Source organism: Macrobrachium nipponense, chromosome 5, assembly GCF_015104395.2.
Source record: "Macrobrachium nipponense isolate FS-2020 chromosome 5, ASM1510439v2, whole genome shotgun sequence".
Taxonomy (NCBI): Eukaryota; Metazoa; Arthropoda; class Malacostraca; order Decapoda; family Palaemonidae; genus Macrobrachium; species Macrobrachium nipponense.
The window spans coordinates 47,654,286-47,676,688 of record NC_061107.1 but is presented as its reverse complement, the minus strand read 5'-3'; the positions used below and the strand labels follow the sequence as shown (position 1 = coordinate 47,676,688).

Here is a 22,403-nt window from a genome sequence, read left to right as displayed (position 1 = left end):
AGACCACCGAGAACAATTCTAAAACTCCTGTGCCGCCAACTGAGTAAACTCGCCACCATCCTCCCGCTCTCCCATTGGTTCCTGATGCTAGTCACCCCATAAGATCCTGCTCTCCTATTGGTCAGCATCTACCCCTTATGCTTTAAGTATTCTATTGGTAAAAGGATGCTGTAAATTGAAAAACTTATTCATGCAACACATTTAATAAAAAAAAAAACATTTGGTAAAGATGGAATAAAGAATAGAAATGAATGGTTATTATACTGTTTGGTAGTTTCAGTAGTTGAAGAGAGATAATGAAAATTTATGGCTTACTGTGTAAAGTGATTGCTTGGCAAACGTTTGATACTCGTAAGTGCTGGATGTAAACCAGAAGTTGGAAGCTTTTTTTTTTTTGTTCGTTTATTATAGTTAATGGTTACTTATAATTATTTGAAATGAGTACATGCAATACATTTAATAAAAAAAATTATGAATTAGATATCATAAAATATAAAATAAATCAGACTGCCAACAAATACGTATTTTTTAGAATTCTTCTTCTGTTTTAATATTACGTTATGTATATGTTTCATTATAGCTGTCAGTAACTCGGTATCTCCATTAGGTAAAGATAGAATAAAGAATAGAAATGAATGGTTATTATACTGTTTGGTAATTTCATTAGTTGAAGAGAGATACTAATGAAAATTTATGGCTTACTGTGTCCTAGGAAAAGTGATTGCTCATAAGACGGTAAGAGCTGAATGTAAACAATCGATTGGAGTTTTTTTTTTTTTGTGTGTATTATAGTTAATGATTAATTAATAATTATTTGAAATGAGTACATACTGATTATTTATACATTTTATGGGCATATTCTAAGCTTTTAGCTTCTTAGGTTTAGATGTCAGAATCATAGTCTAGGCTACAGTAGCAACCGCTAACATAGGCTAGGCTTATTGCTAAGGGACATATGCTAAAGTCCTAATATATGCAGTAAAAATGGGGTTGAACATTACATGCAGTTGAATATTACTCAAGTATGTACAGTATTTTGCCTTTTTGGGGTCATATTTCTTCCGTCGGATCGGCGTCGTAACCCTAGAACATGTTTTAGGCATGGAAATATAATTTACTGGGGTGTTTTTGGAGAGCTTGGAACGGATTAGCCATTTTACATGTAAAATGTGGTCCAAGATACGAAAACCTCATGATACGAAGGGCACCTCGGAATGAATTAATTTTGTATCTCGAGGTACTACTGTACACGTATATATATATATATATTATATATATATAATATATATATATATATATTATATATATATTATATATATATATATATATATATAATAGATATATATATATATCTATATATATATATATATAAATTGCCTACAGTAAGTCGGCATTTAAGGATGTAAACAAACCATAGCGCAGCCCTGGTGGTTTATATCGGGAATATAGTAGTAAACAAACCATATCGTCGCTATAAGCCTAGAAAAGTTTACATTCTATATTAATTTATGGTAAATCTTTTACGGAGTCGACTGCAATACTGTATACAAAATCGCTTGAAAATTATCTTTCAGTAAATGTAATGTTATGATACTAACGATTTTGTTTCATAAATGTCCTTATAAAAAAGGTGCGTCTTTTACGGCAAATTGTCCAATATCAGGGCTGGTTTCAAGCTTATTGGACTTTGACAATTATTATGGTACTGCATGGTACATACATACGTACGTATAAGTAAAAGAATCTTCTTAATTTCTTTAATTACTATACCATTACGTACCAGCATCTCTTGAGTTTAATATCAAGTTAACCTCTTTTTTACGAGGACGCTTATAAACCAAGCATACAGATTGCGTTCGTTACCGCGCACGCGTTACATATGTAAACTGTGTCACTACCAGATCTCATACGTAAACACTGACGTCTTTTTGCAGTAGACATGAAAGAATCATCTTAATTTCTATAATTATTCTATACCATAGAGGCTTCTCTGATTTAAGCTAAGGCTAACCTCCTCTTTACCAGCAAGCTTAAAGCTTAAGATTGCGTTCGCTACCGAACGGCACACGTTACGTATGTGACAGTGGTTTCACTACCAAATCTCTCACGTAAACAATGACATATTTTTACAGTAGACATAAAAGAATCTACTTAATTTCTATAATTATTGTATACCGTAGCAGCTTCTGAGTTAAGCTTCTTTACCGGCACGCTTAAAAAGCTTAGATTGCGTTGCTACCGAACCGAACATGTTACGTATGTAACTGGTTTCACTACCAAATCTTACACGTAAACATTGACGTATTACAATACGACATAAAAAATTCTTCTTAATTTCTATGCACTTAATATAGCATAGTGGCTTCTCTGATTTAAGCTATGGCTAACCACTTCTTTACCGGCAAGCTTAACAAAGCTTAAAGATTGCATTCGCTACCGAACCGCACATGTAACCTACGTACGTAACATTGCCTTCACTCCAAACATAACACTTAAATACGTATTGCATTTGCTACTGAAACGCACGCCTCAAGTGTGAGCATGGTTTTAGGATATGTCTACGCTTGAAAAAAAAATCAAGCAAGGGTGCTTGATTAAATTTTTTTTTCGCTTATCACTTTCATGTAGAGAGGATAGACGAAACTTAAGGTTTATTTTAAGGAAAACGCGAATGCCATGTAAACACTTTTCCATTATTTCAGAGATTAACAATAGCAAAAGGTTTGAACATAGATAGCCAGTAGTAATGTTGGGACCCATGATGAATCAAAAGGTAACTCTGTATAGAGTTGATACCACCGAAAAAGCAAACTAAATGCGCGCAAGGTGTGCAAGACACGACACGTTTGAATGTTTGTAAACATTACAATAGTTGCGGACTTTAAACTGCTGAGTGGCGTCACCAGTGTTACCAACCGTTTTGCTAAATTATGCTAGTCGGTCCAAGCAAGAATTTATGCCAAATAGGGTGCAATTTTGTGCCAGAATTATGCTATTAATCTATCATTATCTCATTTCTCTAATACATTTGAGCTAAAACAACAATGTAATGGAAATTTAAAACATTTATATATTAGGTGAAATGAACAGACAATATTATAACTAATAATTTGATGATCTTTACATGTTAGGAAACTCGAAATAAAACACCATTTTTCTTTAATAGATCACATACGCAATCACTAGTACACTATTTGATATGCAATCACTATTATACTATTTGACAAATGTGTGAAGATCACACATACAAATGTGAAGAAAAACAACAAATTTTACTTATTACTGCATCATTATCATGCCACTGAGAACCATTTTTCTTTAACAGGTCACATACACAATAAATACTTGAAAAGGTGTGAAAATTACTTCAAATATAACATTTTGTTATTTACTGATATTTACTGAAAAATTAAAACTAAAAAAAAAAAGGTAAACAAACAAACCAGTCTCTACTCAAGAAGAAAAACATACGTACTTATTACTTGATCATTATCATGCCACTGAAACACCATTTTTCTTTAACAGATCACATACACAATGAATAAATACTTGAAAATTGTGTGAAAATCACTTCAGACATAATTAAAATTTTGATAACTACTGAAAAAAATAAAACTTAAAAAAGGAAAAAAAAAGTAATTCTTTACTCATGAAGAAAAAGCATTATTAACACTTTACTGATCGTTTGTCATGCCACTGTGGGTATTTATTTATATTCACAAAATTTAACACTACTTAGTTGGGTTCAAACTTAGCAATTAACTCATTTGTTAGTGCTGCTTTTGAGGCAATTTCACTATGAAGATACATTCACTATAGCTGTGTATGAAATTGAGGAATTTTCTGCATTTTATTTAAAATTTTAGTGAAAATACATTCTAAAATTGTACTAGAACCCTAAGTGTGAAAGAAATTATGCTAAGCTCCAATTCTTGGGTCAAATTATGCTAAAAACATGAAATTATGCTACATTTGGTAGCACTGGATGACGCCAACTAGCGGCGGCTGGCGGAAACAGTTTTGTTTACAAACATCATATGGTCGGGGGTCGGAAACTGGTTTTTTGGTTGAAAACAGATACAAAGTTTATTGGAAATTTAGTGGCGAAATCCGATTATGTCGAGTTCTAATACGGTCGTGAACTGGGTCTCTACTGTGTGTGTATGTATGTATATATATATATATATATATATATATAGATTATATATACTATATATATATTATTATAATTATATATAATATATATAATGTGGGCATGGGACCTTTGGGTTTGAACCCAGGAACAAATTCCTAGGGTTCAAGAACCCCCCTCACCATGTCAAGGTGCGTGTTTTTTATGGAATGGTTAGAAGTACATATATATCTTTTAGGGTACTAATATTCAAGATGACATTGAAAATGATATTGTTAGAATACAATAAAGTTTTGTACATACTTACCCGGCAGATATATACTTAGCTTATGTCTCTGACGTCCGACAGAAATTAGAATTTTGCGGCACACGCTGCAGGTAGGTCTTGTGATCTACTACCCCTGCCGCTGGGGTGGCAGGAATAGGAACCATTCCCGTTCTAGAACCAGATTTTCTCTTCCACCTGTCTCCTGAGGGGAGGCTGGGTGGGCCATTCATTGTATATATCTGCCGGGTAAGTATGTACAAAACTTTGTTGTATTCTAACAATATCATTTTGTACATGCAACTTCCCCGGCAGATATATACTTAGCTGATTGACACCCTTGGTGGTGGGTAAGAGACAACTATTTACTGAATAGACAGGTAAACAACATACGTTTGTAGGTAATAAATAAATAAAACCTTGGTTCATACTTTTTCAGGCGGAGGGCGGATTCCATGGCTAATGCCAAGGAATCTGCTTCGCCTCAAGAGCCTCAGCGAGGATGTGACCTATGGCTAAGAGTTCTTGTGGGTCTGTCGATGGGGTCTTATCCATTTACTCGACAGAGCCTCTTACATGACAATACGCCTATGCCTAGTGGCATAATTAAGGAGCACAACACCAATCAAGATCATCTGATCCTAACACGAGGGTTAGGGCTTAAGTTAAAAAGAGTTATCCCCAAACTCCTTTCAAACCACCCAAAGAAAAAACACGACGTTAAATAAAATTTAACTCACTAGTTAAGGATCAGTATCGGCTCCCTATCCCAGCAATGTATCCGCAGACACGTATCAACCAAGAGAGAAGGATCTCTCGTAGGTTATCTTGACATCCTTCGGATAATGGGAAGTCAACACAGAGTTGCATCTCCCGTATGTGACAGCTAATATGTAACTTATTTGACATATTGTTAAGGAAAGAACAAGAATTCGGAAAAGCTCGCTTCATGCGCTTTTAATTCTCAGCTGTTTGAAGGAATCATCAATGCACTTATCAAGTGCTTAGGAGATCACATGGTCTCAAAGAAGGCCAGGGCGTTCTTTGATATAGATCTCTTCTGGGTGAAGCCTGGAGCCTGGCTAGCGCTTCGTGTCTGGCAGGCGCCTAGCGCCGGTCTAGTGCCTCGCGCCTGGCTGGAGCCTTGCGCCTGGCTTGAGCCTTGCGCCTGGCTGGAGCCTTGCGCCTGAATGGCGCCTAGAGCCTGGCTGGAGCCTCGCGCCTGGCTGGCGCCTCGCGCCTGGCTGGCGCCTCTCGCCCGATTGCTCCTCCCTCCTGGCTAGCGCCTCGCGCCTGGCTGGAGCCTTGCGTCTGGCTGGCGCCTTGCGCCTGGAAGGCGCCTGGAGCCTGGCAGAAGACTTCATGATTACTGTCTAGGAGTCTGCATGCCTCAAGAGTTTCAGCGATCAGGTAGGACCTATGACTGACAAACCCTTCTGGATCATGTCAATGGGGGCTAGCCCGCTTACACGACAGAGCCTTCTCGGATCATGCCAATGGGGGCTGACCCACTTACATGGCAGAGCCTTACCTGTATCATATCAATGGGGACTAGCCCTCTTACATGACTGAGCTTTAGGTTTCTCTTTACTGGAAGGAGCCTTGCGCCTGGATGGATCCTCAATCCTGACTGGAACCTAGCCTTGAAGGAGCCTGGCACCTGGGTGGCGCCTGGCTGGCGCCTCGCCCCTGGCTTGGCTCCTCCACAGTGCTGGAGCTTCGAGCTTGGAAGAGTCTCTAGGCTGTCTGGCGATGTCCACATCGGACACTCTTATATCTGTCCGATTTGTTCGCCTCTGGCGCATTTGCCACCAGGTTGGAGGCCCGCTCCTTCTCAGTATCCGACCATGACAGAGTTCCTTGGAACTGTCCGCCTCTGGCGTTTTCGCCTATATTGGCATTTGGCGCCTGGCTGGCGCTACAGTGTCCGAGAGTCCTGAACAACCACATAGTTTATCAGGAGACTGGAGAAGGGTGGAAGAAATTCTTCCCCTTTGAGCTTTTGGCCCCTGGCAAGGGGAGGTGATTGTAGTCAGCTACATCCAGTAAACGACAGGATATCTAACAATATGAGAGAGAAGAGTCTTCCTCCGAGGAGGATCCTTCGTGAATACTTCCTTTGCTAACGAGATCTCTTCTTACATGTTGATGAGGTTCCTTGTTGCAGAATCTTCCCTATCCTTGCCGAAGGAAGGGAAGGAGTCTGGAAGTCGAAGGAGACTCCGAGCTGAAATTGGGCGGAACCCTGATTTCTAGCTCTTAAATTTGTGATCCATCTGAATACCTTCTGGGAAGCATTTCGAGCCCTCATCACACCCGGAAGACTCTGTAGGCAAACGTTTAAACCATCTCTTCTTCTGTAGATGAAAATGTAAGTACCCTGCCTGAGCAACGAAACTCTATCTGAAAGCGTTGCGTCAGGAATAGAGGGTTTTAGTTCTTTTACCAGACATACTATGCTGGCAAGAACCCATTGCCGAGTCTCCATTGAATCTGATGCGAGATTCCAATGCACAAAAAATTCACTTGTCTTCTTGGTCGTTTAGGGCTAAGAGAAACAAAGAATTCCTTCATAAACTTTCTCAAAGAAGTTTGATGAGGAGCAGTTCCATTTTGTCGGAACACGGAATCTGTGACCATAAAAATATCCCATTCGAAGTACATGATATCCTACTCTTGTCGTATTGCGGTATCGTATAAGATCCCGAAGATCTTAATCCTCTGTTATCTCTAATTCCCCTTGTAGAGACAGAGTATAGCCTTTTACTGCGTTCTTTGATAGCAGATATATACATAGGTGATTCTTCCCTCTGAAAGTGAAGAAAAAACCTCGCTATGTGGTTCACAGAGGTATCGGAAGAGGACAGTTTCCTCATTCCATCTAGCACGATCTGCAGCAATTCTATGTTTTAGCCAAGACTATTGTCATTTACCTTGAAAAATCCCTCTCATTCATGTCCACTTCTGGTCAGTCTGCACGCAGACAGACTCAGAGTGGAGAGGTTTTTCAGGTCTATTTATAATAGATTCTGATAGAATATCCAGATACTCTTGGAAAAGCCTTACGAAACATGCTGTGAGAAGAACGTGACTTCTGTGAATCCAACCCCTCTAAGGCCAAAATGAGGCATTCATCCTCTCTTCCTTTGACGCCCATTAATATCTGTTAAGAATTTATAACTAGGGGAAAAAAGACTAAAGTTTATTCCCCTTCTTTAAATTAAAGATGTCGTATATTGCTACCTCTCTTGGTTCGAGAAAAGGAAGCAGTCTATAGGAAGCCTGTTCGTTTTTCTTCTACCTTGCGAAGAGATCTATGAAGAAGACTTTCCGCAGGTTCTCACAAGTCTTTTCAATAAATGTTAGACATACGTTAAGAGTTATTATCTTCGATCGAGAAGGTTCTCACGGACATACAAAATCTTGCATCGAACCTCTTAAGGATCGTTACGTTCCGTGTCTGTTGCCAAATAGGTTCTCTTTTGTTAACGCGAACAGGGGCGAAAAAAGAAGAATTCCTCGATGCTCTTTTGCGGATATGAGAGTCGTGGAATTGGCCTAAGTTGATTAAAATAAATCATTTCATCATTCCTTGTAAGCGACCCCTTTCCGATTAAATGGGTAACGAAATCAGGAACGAATCTTGCCGTTACCGAGCCTGCTGTCCGAGAGGCTACTGGACTCTTAGGTTAATAACTCGCTAAAACGAGAAAATATCTTGGATGGTGTGCGCCAGGCTGGCGCTTCTGATGCTTTGCGCCAGGCTGGCCGCTTCCTTCTAGATCTTTTTAGGTTATGTGCCAGAACATCTGTGCCTTTATGGTACCCAACATTCTTCACATGTTAATTCCGTTCTTAGTAGGAAAAAACTTTTATATACGTAGTATAGTCCATTCAGGGAAACAACTTCTGCCACTAAGAGAATGTTTCCCATCCGACTCACCCATCTTCTCTTGAGCAATATCCGATTCTAAAAAGGTTGTGTGCGTTTCTCGAAAGGATGAGAGAATTATATATCGTGCTCTGCCGTATTAGAATCCTTTATAATACTGTCACATTGTGGTAAACAGCATTAATCTAGGAAACCTTTGTAAGGATACTAGGAATTCTGTAGTTAACCTCGGTATGTGCATAAGACTTGACCATACCGTAGTCTTAAAGTGAATTCTCTACTACATTCATCTTCTCACTAAGCATGTACTCTAATAAGCCATGCTTTTGTAAGCATTATATAATATAGAGTTCCGCTGCGTTAGAATCCTTTAATAATGTTACCTACGGTAAACAGCATTGAAATGTTGTAATATCTTTCTTATTGAAAGCTTCTTAGCAAAAGGCAGACAATATTTTATTTATGTTTGCTTAACTATCCCCTCAATCCGAGGCTAAAACCGCGATTGTAGGGGGAGAGACACGGTTTAGTCATTCATCCTGCAGGAGAGAGACATGTAACCGACCAATCATTGACCGTACACCTACATGGTAACTGCGTTGGTCTAAGCGATAGCAGTCTCCGTTAGCCGTCTGGCCTTACTCTTCCAGAGCTGCCAGCTACTCCATTCAATAAAGGAATCTTATAAAATTATTATCGAACTTCAGGAAGTTCTTATTAATGCATATTTAAGCGAAACAAGACTTCGATAAATCTAGAAACTAAGTAGGTGTTGTCTTAACAATCCCTTTAAGCGTAGTCCTTCCTAGGAAATTCCTGGAAGGATACTGGTAATTGAGTTGCTCAGCAAAGAAGTAACTACGGTATGTGCTTATGATTTGCCGTATCGTATTCTCATACAGCAGATACTCTACTACCTTCTTTCCTGCCGAGGCAGATAGAGAAAGGAAAAATTTTTACTGTCTTCGTTCTTTTCGTTAATAGAACGATAGAAAGAGTATATATATCTCCTTAAGGAAGGAAGTTAATCCAGGAACTCTTTAAATCTTCGTGATTTCCTCATAAATCGCGGAAGAGACAGAATTCCTGTTCATCTGTAGGGTTTACGGAAGGAAGTAGATATTTCCTATCCGCCATCATACCCAAACGTCGATGAGATTCTTATAAGAAAACTCCCAAAGCTCTTGCCTCTTCATAACAAGGGAAGAGCATGAATGAAGGAGAGAGTCCGCATTGAGAGGAACTGCCAAACACAGGAGTCTTCTGAATAATGAAAAAATGGCTTCTCTTAATATCAGAATCCTTCTGACAAAAGCGACGGCCGCCTGTGCGACATCTTGCACCTTTGCCAGGGGAAAGTTGCTCAAGTTAAAAACTCAAAGAGGAGCCTCGCGACTGACCTCTCTCTCAAAAGATTTGGAAAATTCTGGCGCCTGGCTCCTTGCGTCTAGCGCCTGGATAGTTCCGCACGCCTGGAATGTTCCGAACGCTAGAAAGGAGACTCGCTCCTGGAACGTTCCGCTTGCGTGGAAGGTCCCGTGCGCCCTGATAGTTCCGAGCGCCTACTAGACCCCTTTTAGAAAGAGCCTCTTGCCCGGAAACGTTCAATGGAAGGATTGTTCTGATTGCCACTCTACTATAAGGCTCCTTGCTCTAGCCGTCTGTTTTTCTGGCGCAATTTGCGCCAGGCTGGCACTTCGTCTCTTTGAAGGCGCCTTGCGCCAAGAAAAATTTTCTAGAACGCGGATCGCGCTCAGTTGCTGGAATGCGGCTCGCGTTTGGTTGTAGGAACGCGGCTCGCGCTAGTCTGTTTGCTGGAACGCGGCTCGCTACTGGCTGTTGGAACGTGGCTCACGCTAGCTTGCTGGAACGCGGCTTCCTGGCTGGCTCTTGCTCAGTGTTCTCTTAGTTTTCAGAGAACGCGCTAGATCATCCAAACTCCAAACATATACATTCTTCGTCTTTTCGGATGTAAGATGAAGAGACGCACTTTTTTAAGGATGCCTTTTCAATGGCTATCCTTGGCAGTCTGGGACGCTCTACAGAACCTGCCGAGGGGACGCCTGACCGGTGGGGATTCTCTGAAACCTCCTTACGGCTTTCGACATTCCTTCTCCTCTGGGCTTGTGAACTTGGAAGAGGTCTAGGCCTGAGAGCGAGACAGAGCCGATCAGTAATCACTTCTTACCTTTTAATAGCTCGCATTTTGAGCCACAATCCTTGTCTTCAAATTGCAATTATGAATTTGAAGTTTCTGCGAAGTAAGAAGGTGATGAGGATGCAACACTACTAGTACTGTTAATACTCTAATTGCTCGTTAGTACGAGTATCCAAAAAACTTTTAAAAGAAACTTATCTAGTTACATGCTTTACTGACTCCCTAAAGTAGGAAGTCAGTTTATTTCCTCAATCAATTCTAACACTTATTACAAGTATTAATGAATAAATATTAATATTTCCCTTTCTTGCAAACTATGTGAGTGCCTACCGAAAATTTTGGTAGTTACACGTCATAAATTCTTCTAAATTTTCGAAGCCAAATTCATTAAAAAGTTAATAAAAGCGTATGCCGAACCAAAGACCCAGTACTTCCCTGCAAAAGACAGCCCAGAAGATCGATGGCGATGAAAAACGAAAATCAAGTCAAGAGGTAGCAACAACATGTTGACACTACCGCGACAAAGAAAATCTGGTTCTAGAACGGGAATGGTTCCTATTCCTGCCACCCAGCGGCAGGGGGGTAGATCACCTGACCTACCTGCAGCGTGCCGCGAAATTCGAATTTCTGTCGGACGTCAGAGACATAAGCTAAGTATATATCTGCCGGGGAAGTTGCATGTACAAAACTATATTACCAATGCAAATTTCAAAGATTAATATACAGTAATATAGTAATTTAAGGTATATTTGATGTGGGATGTTAAGGTTTACATTTGGTATTTGAACTTTCAAGATAGGCAGTTATAAGTGTTTTTAGATTGGGTTCTCAGTATTTGCAGATTTTAACTATTCAATGGATCTGGTACACATCCCCCTCGAATATGGGAGTCCAATGTATTAGGGACATTGAGCAGAGTACATTTGTACCATACTGTGGCCATAAGAAAAGTGACAGAGGCAAATGAGGGAAACTTCCCAACTAACCCCATATCTTCACCATTTAACTATACTTTGGTACTAAGTTCCCGATGAACAAATCCAGTTTGCAATGAAGATGTATATTTCTACATAAAAGCTCAGGTATACATTTCCACGGGATTAAATCTTGTCTTATTTATAACATTAAGCCCCTCATATATCCATTAAACAACTGCTTTCTGGCATGCACATTTTATATTCAACATTAATCAATATGCAAAGGCGTAACTTCAACATAAAGAAATAAACTTACCTCTGATAAACTAAGTGGAATATTCCTCACATACAGACCACGAGGCTCCCACACAACCTCTTTGTTTCGAGCCCTAAAGAAGAGTAAAATATGATCAAATTTCCAGTTTCCCCTTCAACTTCAACCACAGAAAATTAACCCAAAATTCAGTTCAAATAACACGAATCTTCATCTTTAAGTTAGTAGCCCCAAACAAACTTGAATGCCATGAGCAAGATTTATCCAAGTTACCTTTTGTTTGAGTAGTACCTTCAGCAGAATCTATCAGCAATGTTCATCATACCTGCATACCTTTTCACTTCACTTCCATTATCTCTAAATATTTTTCTAGAGCAAAATAAAATTGTATCATAAACAATATACATCAAGTAAATACCTATTCCAGAAACTTTAATACAGTACGATCAATCTTCTCATGTAGAAAGCATAGTTTTAAGGTAATTGTGAACAAAATGTGAGTGAACATACTGAGGGGCAAAGGGAAAAAATTCTACTCTAAAGATTGATATTCAATGTTCCAAACTGGTCAAGAATTTTCAATAATTCAAAAATTATCAACTGTCAAGAACAACTTAGAAGATACACCTAATCCATTCTGCCAAGCTTACTTATTTAGGACTAAAACGCTGCAATTATTTACACTCAAAGGAAATTACAATAACATTCCTGAGAGATTAAACAAAACAGTGAACATTCTAATAAAAGTTCATAATAAAACATTTATATTTAACAATGGAGAAAAAAAAAAAAAAAATTATAGTCGGGCTTCCCTTAGTCGCGGATTAGCAGTCACGGGATCAGTTAACCACGGGTTTTTCTTTTGACCACTTCCCACTCTGTCATCGCTAATATGAAATCGTAGATTACTACATGTTCATCAGTAGGCTAAGCCTCGGCCGCAGTCTTGATAACCACCAACATACATGAACAGATTCACATTATGATATTAACTGACAATAAACGTAATAAAACCATTCTCACCACCTTATATATCATGTCATATCTTCATAATGTATAGCCTATCCATGGAATAATTCCACATTACTGACATCAACTTATACTTTGAGTGGCCAGCAACCAAATGTAAACATCGAGTTACACTGATTCACAGCGACCTTTATCATTCGTAACTTTTAAGAAATGTTACAAGTAGTAGTGTAATTGTGGTAGTAATAACATTTAGGAACACATTAATTTTTAATTCGAACCTCATTATTGTTTTGGTAGCACGTAATTAACTTCTCCGAACACTGCATTCATACAAATGATAACTGTCACAGATGATCGTATTCAACGAAGGGTAAACATAATAAAACCACTTTTACCTTACGTATTATTGTCATATCTATATATTATTGGCATATCTTCATAATAAAAACCTATATCTTACATATTATTGGCATATCTTCCTAATATAAAGCTTCTTCAAGGAATAATTTCTTGAAGAAAACATTTTTCAAAAGACAAAATTACACTTTACAAGTTTACAGTATGTATTGATTACTTTATTTTGATATGATGACATTAATATTGCTGTATGATACTGTTATGGAGGAGTTATGGGAGTTCCATTTGACATCGTCTTAGAGAGAGAGAAGAGAGAGGAAGAGAGAGAGGAGAGAGAGAAGAGAGAGAGAGAGAGAGAGAGAGTTTCGTGGTTTGTTTTGCTGTTACGTCGTTTAGTCTGTATTTTGAGAGATAGAGAGAGAGAGAGAGAGAGAGCAGAGAGAGAGAGAGAGTTTCGTGGTTTGTGGTTGCTGTTAACAATCGTTTATATGTCTTTTTGGAGAGAGAGAGGAGAGAGAGGAGAGAGAGAGAGAGAGAGAGAGAGAGAGAGAGATAGAAGAAGAGAGAAGAGGAGAGAGAGAGAGAGAGTTTCGTGGTTTTGTGTTGCTGTTAACATCTGTTTAGTATGTATTTTGAGAGAGAGAGAGAGAGAGAGAGAGAGAGAGAGAGAGTAATAATAATAAGCTTTATTCCAATATTTACATTGGCTATTACAATAAATACAAATTACATTGTAGTTTACATTTAAAACTTAGATATTTACATGTGCCTTCATAAAAATTTACATTATCATAAAACATAAAAACATAGATTTACTTTATACAACTTTAAGAACAATAAAGAATTTGTGACATATATAGGTACATCATAAAAGTAATTAAAACATTGAAAATTTTGCATATAAATATGAATTTTTTATAGTAGTACTTGAGGCTCAATAAAATTCTTACCTTGATAAAACATTTGTTATAAAAGTTGTTACAGTATATCTCACTATAATATTAAAGTTATCTTTAGCATGATTATAACATTTCGATTTCAAAATTACTTATGAAATACAAGTACTTATTAACTAGAGTCAAGAACATTTATCTTAAAATGGAATCTAAAATTCATAAATAGTCTGCTAAAATAGAGTAAAAGTGTAAAAGAGCTCAATTAAAATATATGTAGTTTTACTATAAAAATTATTTGGACAATAGATACTTTTTCAAATTCAGTTTAAAAGAGTTAATATTAGTTAATGCTTTTAGTTGGTTGGCAGTTTGTTCCACACTGATGGACCCCGCACAACAAATGCTCTGCTTCCTAGATCTGTGTTGGTTCTTGAAACAAAAAGGTCATCATTAAATCTAGTTTGTCTGTTACGTCTATCTCCAACTCTTATTAGATTAAAAGCCATGGTGGAATTAGATTATGTAAAATTTTAAAGATCATGACACATAAATCAAAATCAATCTTCTGTTTGATTGTCAGCCATTGCAAGCTATCTAAAATTGGAGTTGCATGATCATACTTCTTGGCTTTCCCATCAATTCTTTTGCTGTCAAAGTTTTGAAGCACTCTGTATCCGCTGCAGCTGCTGCTTAGTTGTCGAGCCCAGATCTTTAAACAGTAGTCAAGAATGCTCACGCAAGAGACTGAACGACCATTCCCTGCATTTCACTATCAAATCGGTCCTTAATTCTATTTAATATATTAAAGTACAATTTACCTTCCTACAAACTTCATCTATATGAACGTCAAATAGCATATACTGGTCAAAATATACCCCAAGATTTTTTACTTTAATGCTTTTCTCAATTGCAAATCCATTGAAAATGATATTGTAATGATACAATTAAGTTTGTTCATACTTACCTGTCAGATATATATATAGCTGATAATTTCCGACGACCGACAGAATTTAAAACTTACGACACACGTAGTGGGAGTCAGGTGGTTAGTACCCATATCCCGCCGCTGGGAGGCGGGTATCAGGAACCATTCCCATTTTCTATTCATAATTTTTATTTCCACTGTCTCCTGAGGGGAGGTTGGGGGGCGTGTAATTAATTATATATATCTGCCAGGTAAGTATGAACAAACTTAATTGTATCATTACAATATCATTTTGTCAATGCAACTTACCTGTCCATATATATATATAGCTGAATCCCACCTTTGGTGGATAGAGACAGAATGAGGATTTAGGAAACACATATATGCAGGTATTTTGATACCTGGTTTCCTTACCTGTTAGCATAGCTGGCTTCGTGATTACTGCCACGTAAGTCTGCTTTGTGCTACTAGAGTTGCCAGCAAGGTAGAGACCTATGAAGCTGGTGCACCTCCAGGATGATCTGTCAAACAGGGGCCGAGACCACGACGTGACTAGACCATGGACCATACTAATGAGGGCAACGAGACAAAATACCACCACCTGGCTTAGTTTACCAAAGGTATCCCACTTAACTAAGCTAATGGAAGGGAGACCCGCCCCAGCGGTCACCCCACAACCATAAAACACAAGTTAAAAAACACCCCCCTAATCCCTAAAGGATAGGATGAGTGTTACCTCCTGCCCCCAAAACAGTGTCTGCAGCAATGTATGGTCCGAGGGAGAAGCAATTTTCGTATGTCACTTTCACCTCCCGTAGGTAGTGTGAAGCGAACACCGAATTGCTTCTCCAAAATGTGGCATTCAAAATATCTTTGAGCGCCATATTTTTGTGAAAAGCTACCGAAGTAGCAATAGCTCTCACCTCGTGAGCTTTCACTTTCAGAAGCTTCAAATCACTATCACTGCACTTATCATGAGCTTCTTTAATCGTACTTCTGATGAAGAACGCCAGTGCGTTTTTTCGACATAGGAAGATCAGGCTTCCTCACTGAACACCACAAATTGTCAGACGAACCTCTGCAAGCTTTAGTTCTCTGCAGATAGAACTTTAGAGCCCTGACAGGACACAGGAATCTCTCACGTTCATTTCCCACTATTTCTGACAACCCTTTGATTTCAAAGGTCCTCGGCCACGGGTTGGAAGGATTCTCGCTTCTTTGCTAAGAACGTGGACTTAAAGAACAAATCGCATTACTGTCTGAAAACCCAATCTGCTTGCTAATGGCCTGGATTTCGCTAACCCTCTTCGCCGTCGCCAGAGCGGTTAGGAAGATCGTTTTCTTCGTCAGATTCCTGATAGAAAACTGAATGAAGCGGTTCGAAGTGATTCGACATAAAAAACTTGAGCACCACATCCAAGTTCCACGAGGGTACTTTAGGCTGGATGACCTTCTAGTCTCGAACGATCTAATGAGATCAATGAATGTCTTTATTATTAGTCAAATCGCGTCCTCTGTGCCTGAAGACTACAGAAAGCACGCTCCTGTAGCCTTTAATAGTTGGAACAGCCAAACTTCATTCCCTCTCTCAGATAAAGAAGGAAGGTCCGCTATCTGGCTCACAGAGGTTGTGGTGGAGGAAATGCCCTTCTTCCTGCACCAGGATCTGAAGACAGCCCACTTCGATTGGTACAGAGCGATTGAGGAGGGCCTCCTTGCGGTGGCAATCGCCTTCGCCACAGGTCTTGAAAAACCCTCGCTCTGGCCAACTTCTTGATAGTCTGAACGCAGTCAGACTCAGAGTGGTGTGGAGGTGGTTTTTTTTTTGTGGTACCTAGTCTTGGAAGTGGGGCTGTCTGAGTAGATCTTGTTTCCTTAAGGGCAGAGTCCTCGGAAAGTCTACCAGGAAGGACATCACCTCTGTGAACCAGTCGGCTGCCGGCCAGAAGGGGGCGATGAGTGTCATCCTCGCTCCTTCCGATGCCGCGAACTTCCTCATCACTTCCCCGAGGATCTTGAGCGGGGGAAGGGAAAAAGCGTATATGTCTAGACCCGACCAACTCCAAAGTAGGGCGTCTACTGCGACTGCTCCCGGGTCCAGAACTGGGGAGCAATAGAGCTGAAGTCTTTTCGTCCTGGAAGTTGCAAAGACATCCACCTGCAGACAACCCCACAGGTCCCACAGCGACTGGCAAACCTCTTGGTGAAGGGTCCACTCTGTCGGCAAAAGCTGTCCTCGTCGACTGAGAAGGTCCGCTCGAAACATTCTGTACTCCTGACACGAACCTTGTCAGGATAGTGACTTCTTGCGCTTTCGCCCATAAAAAGGAGTTCCTTTGCGATGGCAAACAGAGAAGGCGAGTGAGTTCCCCCCTGATTTCTTAGGTATGCCAGTGCTGTGTGTTTGTCCGAGTTGATCTGAATGACTTTGCCGGATACTTCTTCCTGGAAGAACCTGAGAGCCAGGTAAATCGCTGACAGCTCTTTCAGATTGATGTGGCCCAGGGCACCTGTTCCCCTTTCCAGGTGCCCGACACTTCTTTCCCTCCTAGTGTTGCTCCCCAACCCGTGGACGACGCGTCGGAAAACAACACTAGGTCGGGGTTCCGAAGTTTGAGGGAGAGCCCTTCTGCGAGCTTCCGTGGATCTGACCACCAACTTAGGTGATCCTTCACCTCTCTCGTTAAACACAAGATCGCCTCCAGATCTTGTTTGTTCTTCCAACTGTTGGCTAGGAAGAATTGAAGAGGTCCTGAGGTTGCAGCCTTCCCAGAGAAACAAACTTCTCCAGTGAGGAAATGGTCCCCAGCAAACTCATCCATTCCCTCACCGAGCATGTTTCCTTCCCCAGAAAGGTCGCCACTTTTTCCAAGCATTGAAGTTGTCGCCCCTGGGACGGAAAAGCCCGAAAAGCCACGGAGTCCATCTGAATCCCCAGATAGACTAAAGATTGAGAAGGAGTCAAATAAGACTTTTCGAGGTTTACCAGAAGCCCCAGGGACTTCGCTAACGACATGGTCGTGTGCAGGTCCTCCAGACACCGGTCTCCGCGATGAAGCTCGAATAAGCCAGTCGTCGAGGTAGAGAGAAGATCCTTATATTCTCCAGATGAAGCAGCCTTGCCACGTTCTTCATCAGAATGGTGAAAACCATCGGCGCTGTGGTCAGACCGAAGCAAAGTGCCCTGAATTGGAATACCTTCCCCTTCAGGACAAATCGCAGGTATTCCTTTCCTTGATTGGGGATGGATGGGACGTGAAAATACGCGTCTTGGAGGTCTAGTGAGACCATCCAATCCCCCGGTCTCAAAGCTGACAGCACAGATTGAGGCGTCTCCATCTTGAATTTCTTCTTTATGACGAAGAGGTTTAGGCTGCTGACATCGAGGACGGGTCGCCACCCCCCCCGAATGTTTCGGCACCAGGAACAGACGGTTGTAAAATCCTGGAGATTCCAGGTCGAAGACCTGTTCCACCGCTTGCTTCTCGATCATTTGTTCCAGCAGATCGAAAAAAGCACTTTCTGTTTCTCTCCCGATAAGAGGGAGACAAACAAATTTCCTTGGTGTTGAGGATAGCGGGGTGACTTCAAGAACGGGATCCTGTAACCTTTCCTCACAACATCTAGCGACCAAGGGTCGGCATCTCTCTCTTCCCAGGCTTTCGCGAACAGAAGCAGCCTGGCTCCTACCGGCGTCTGAAGGACTTCCAAATCACTTCCTACTCTTTGACGGAGCAGGGGTTTTTCCTCTGGAAGAGCCTCTTCCTCGGGAGGCTGTTTTCGAGGAAGATCCAGCACGAAAGGGCTTCGGTTTCTTGGTAAACGAAACTCCAGAAGATGAAGCAGCTGCTGGTCTTCTAGAAGACTGAGCCAGAAGATCTTGCGTTGCCTTCTCCTGAAGGCTTGATGCTATGTCCTTAACCATAGTCTGGGGGAAGAGATGGTCTGAAAACGGAGCGAAAAGCAAGTCCGCCTTTTGCGCTGGAGAGACGGATTTGGCTGTGAAGTTACAGAAGAGTGCTCTCTTCTTGAGAATCCCCGAGCTAAAGTGAGTAGCCAACTCCTCAGAACCATCCCTGACGGCCTTGTCCATACAAGAAAGTACACTGGACAGCTCCCCCAGACTAATAGTATCAGAACTCCTTGACCTGGCATCTAAAACTCCAAGACACCAGTCGAGAAAGTTGAAGACCTCTAGAGTCCTGAAGAGGCCTTTTAGATGGAAGTCGAACTCGTTATGGGTCCAAGTGACTTTTGATGAAGACAGAAGGGCTCTTCTGGAGGCGTCCACGATGCTCCCGAAATCACCTTGAGCAGAGGCTGGTAGTTTAACACCTACGTCCTCTCCCGTCTCATACCACATGACCTCCTTTACCGCAGAGTCTTGATGGCGGTAAAGCCAAGAGGACTTTCCTGACGCTTTCCTCTTCTCCATCCACTCATGGACTTTCCGGAACGCTTGCTTCGTGGAAAGCGACTTCTTCATTTTAACGAACCCCGATGCCTTCGATGCTTTAAAAGAAGAAAATTGAGAAGGGGGAGTACGAGGGGCTTCCGGTTGAAAAGTTTCTCCAAACTCCGACTGTAGAAGACGCATCAAAACTTTATAGTCCGATGAGACAGGAGCTGGTTGCTGCTCTTCCTCTGCTTCGACTAAATTATCGCTAACTCCTTCCTCAGAAACTGGAGAAGTAGGAGGAAACTCTGAAGAAATTGACAAACAGGAAGGGTTCCTTCATCCACCTGAACTTGCGTTGGTGAGGAACTGGCGTCCACCAGCGCGCGCTTGGCGTCCGAATCCACACGTTTGGCGCCGACAGGTGCGCGCTCGACATCTACTAAAACACGCCTGGCGTCCACTGGCGCACACCGAGCGTCCACTAGTGCACGCTTGGCTTCCACTGGCGCGCGCCGAGCGGCAGCCAGCGCGCGGCTGCCGTCCACTGGTGCACGTTTATCAACAACAGGTGCGCGTTTGGCGGCAACGGAAGCGCGCTCCACTTGCACAGAAGCGCGCTCAGCGTCCACCACTCGCTTGCGAACATTCGAAGACTTGCGAGCGGGAGATATCTCATCCTTAGAGCGAGAAACAAACTTCTCACCTCCTCTAGAGAGCTGCTGGGGAGCAGAACGAACTCTAGAGGGAGACTCGAACGAAGAGAGAGGCGAGCGAGGAGAAAGAGAAGGTCTTGACTTCTTCACAGGAAGCTTCTCATCCTTTCTACGACGCGGAAGAGACTCTCTAGAAGCAAGAACGTCCTGAAGTTGCTGCTGCAGTGACTGAAGCATCCTCTTGGTTGGCGAATCTTCCTGCTCCGGGGAGGGACTGATTACCCTGTTGAGCATGGAGAGCGGTGGCGAGGGGAACGGCCATTCCCTCCTCCTCCCCAGGTAACGGCCTCCGTCCCGAGCCTCTAGAGCGACTGTATCGCTCGCACGAACTACCCGAATCCAAGTCCGAAGACTCTCTACGCCTTTTCTGCGGCGGAAAAGCAGCGAACGCACTGTCAGGAGAAGATCGCAGATTCGGAGAACTAGGACGTGAAGCGTCAACAACACGCCGTCCTTTTCAGCGGACGGGAAGCACCGTGAGAACTCCACCCTTTACGTGGGGATGAAGCCTCCGATGACGAAAAAACACTCCTTGAGGAGACGTGCCCGTGCACGCTCCCTGGCAGTCTGGGGATTTTCATCAGTAACTGCCGAAGGCATGCCAGATCGGTGGGGGTTCCTTGTAACCCTCCTTCGGCTTTCGGACCATGATTCCACCCTCCCCAGGTCCTGGGAGTCAAGCAGAGGTCCAGGCCTAGAGGCGAAACGAGGCCGATCTGACGCACCCTCCACTACACAAGGGGTATCACTGCATTCTGCACATCACTTTTGCTCTCAAGAGCCAACACTTTCGATTCTAAATTTCGAATCGACTCCAAAACTTAAGGACAAAGTATTACTCTCTACTGACACTGCTTCAGGGCCCGGAGGCAACACTACAGGGTTAGGAGCATTAACAGAAGGAGGGTTAACAGGAGAAACATTAATTTCTTGCACACCTGAAACACTCCTGGAGGAAGACCTCCTTAACCTATCCTTTTCAAGTTTCCTAAGATAGGTATCATACGCCTTCCACTCAGAATCTGTTAATCTTTCGCACTCCTTGCACGGCTTTCATACACACATTCATGCTCCCTGCAACTCTTACATACCGTATGTGGTCTACTGAAGCTTTCAGTAGCCTACCTCTACAATCAGTCCTAGAGCAAAATCTAGCGCTAGCTATACTAGACCCTGACATATTATCCAAGGAGAAATCCAAACCAAAATCAAATCAATCCACTAATAACGTGTGCCTAGCCACCGATCCAAGTCAATTAATCCAATAAAAAAGAACCAAAAAGGGATACTCAAGTAGCAAAAAGTTTCCAAATCCAGACGGAGGTGCTGTAAACAGATGTTCACAACACCGGCGACAGAAAAATTATGAATAGAAAATGGGAATGGTTCCTGATACCCGCCTCCCAGCGGCAGGGAATGGGTACTAACCACCTGACTCCCACTACGTGTGTCGTAAGTTTTAAATTCTGTCGGTCGTTGGAAATTATCAGCTATATATATATCTGACAGGTAAGTTGCATGAACAAATTTATTTTGTGTCTTCAGGAATTTGGGATATGAACTGCCTAGAGCCAATGAATATACATTTAGTTTTAGACTCATTAATATTTAATCCATTAATTTGAAAATAACATCTCGCCATTTCTAAAATTCTTTCTGCTCTTACAATCAAGTTATTTAGTTCATTTATAGTACCAGTCATTAGAAGTTGACTGTCATCTGCGAATTGAACCAAGATGCAGTCTCGAACAGCAGTAGCCATATCATTTATATAAATTAGGAAAAGTATTGGCCCCAAATTAGATCCCTGTGGAACTCCGAATTCTACTGGTTTAGGGGACGATATAACATCGCCTAATCTCACTGACTGGTAACGATTTTCTAGATAGCTTTTAAACCAGAGAGGGTCAATTTTTAATTGTGTACATTTATGAAGTAAAATATTGTGGCTAACGCTATTGAAAGCTTTAGAAAGATCCAATAGGATAAGTAAAGATATCTTTTTGTCATCGATATTTCTGTAAATAGTTTCTGTAACTTTCAATAACGCAGTTTCAGTAGAGAGATGAGACCTAAATCCATGTTGAGTGTGAGACAGTAAATCATTTTCCTCGAGATATTTTATGAGTTGAATTGACACAATCTTTTCTAGAATTTTAGATATAATGGGCAAAAGTGATGTCGGTCTGTAATTCTCTACATTATCTGCATCACCACTCTTAAAATAGGGCAGAACGTGGGGCAACTTCCAATAACTTGGATAAAGGCAAGTCACTATAGAGGTATTTACTATGACAGTTAAGTAAAACGCAATTATCGGTAAGGCAACCCGAATGAAACGGAGGGATATCAAATCAGATCCATAGGCTCCCGTGTCATTAAGCTCCCCAACTACTAAAATAACTGTTTCGACATCAACTGGCTGTGGCCTAAAAAAGTCATTAAAATTCTCATTAATAACTATTCGACTCATTTCTTAAAAGTTGTGAAGTATTGCTCCTAT

The 22,403-nt window shown here is 41.3% G+C and overlaps 1 protein-coding gene across 1 annotated transcript in view; it reads right to left on the bottom strand.

Annotated features, from left to right (window-relative positions):
* Positions 1-22,403, bottom strand: part of LOC135215775 (uncharacterized) — a 375,121-nt gene that overhangs the window by 274,987 nt on the left and 77,731 nt on the right. Inside the window, exon 3 of the mRNA XM_064250725.1 lies at positions 11,681-11,753. Within this exon, the coding sequence (XP_064106795.1) occupies positions 11,681-11,753 (73 nt within the window). The remainder of the gene's footprint in view (positions 1-11,680; positions 11,754-22,403) is intronic.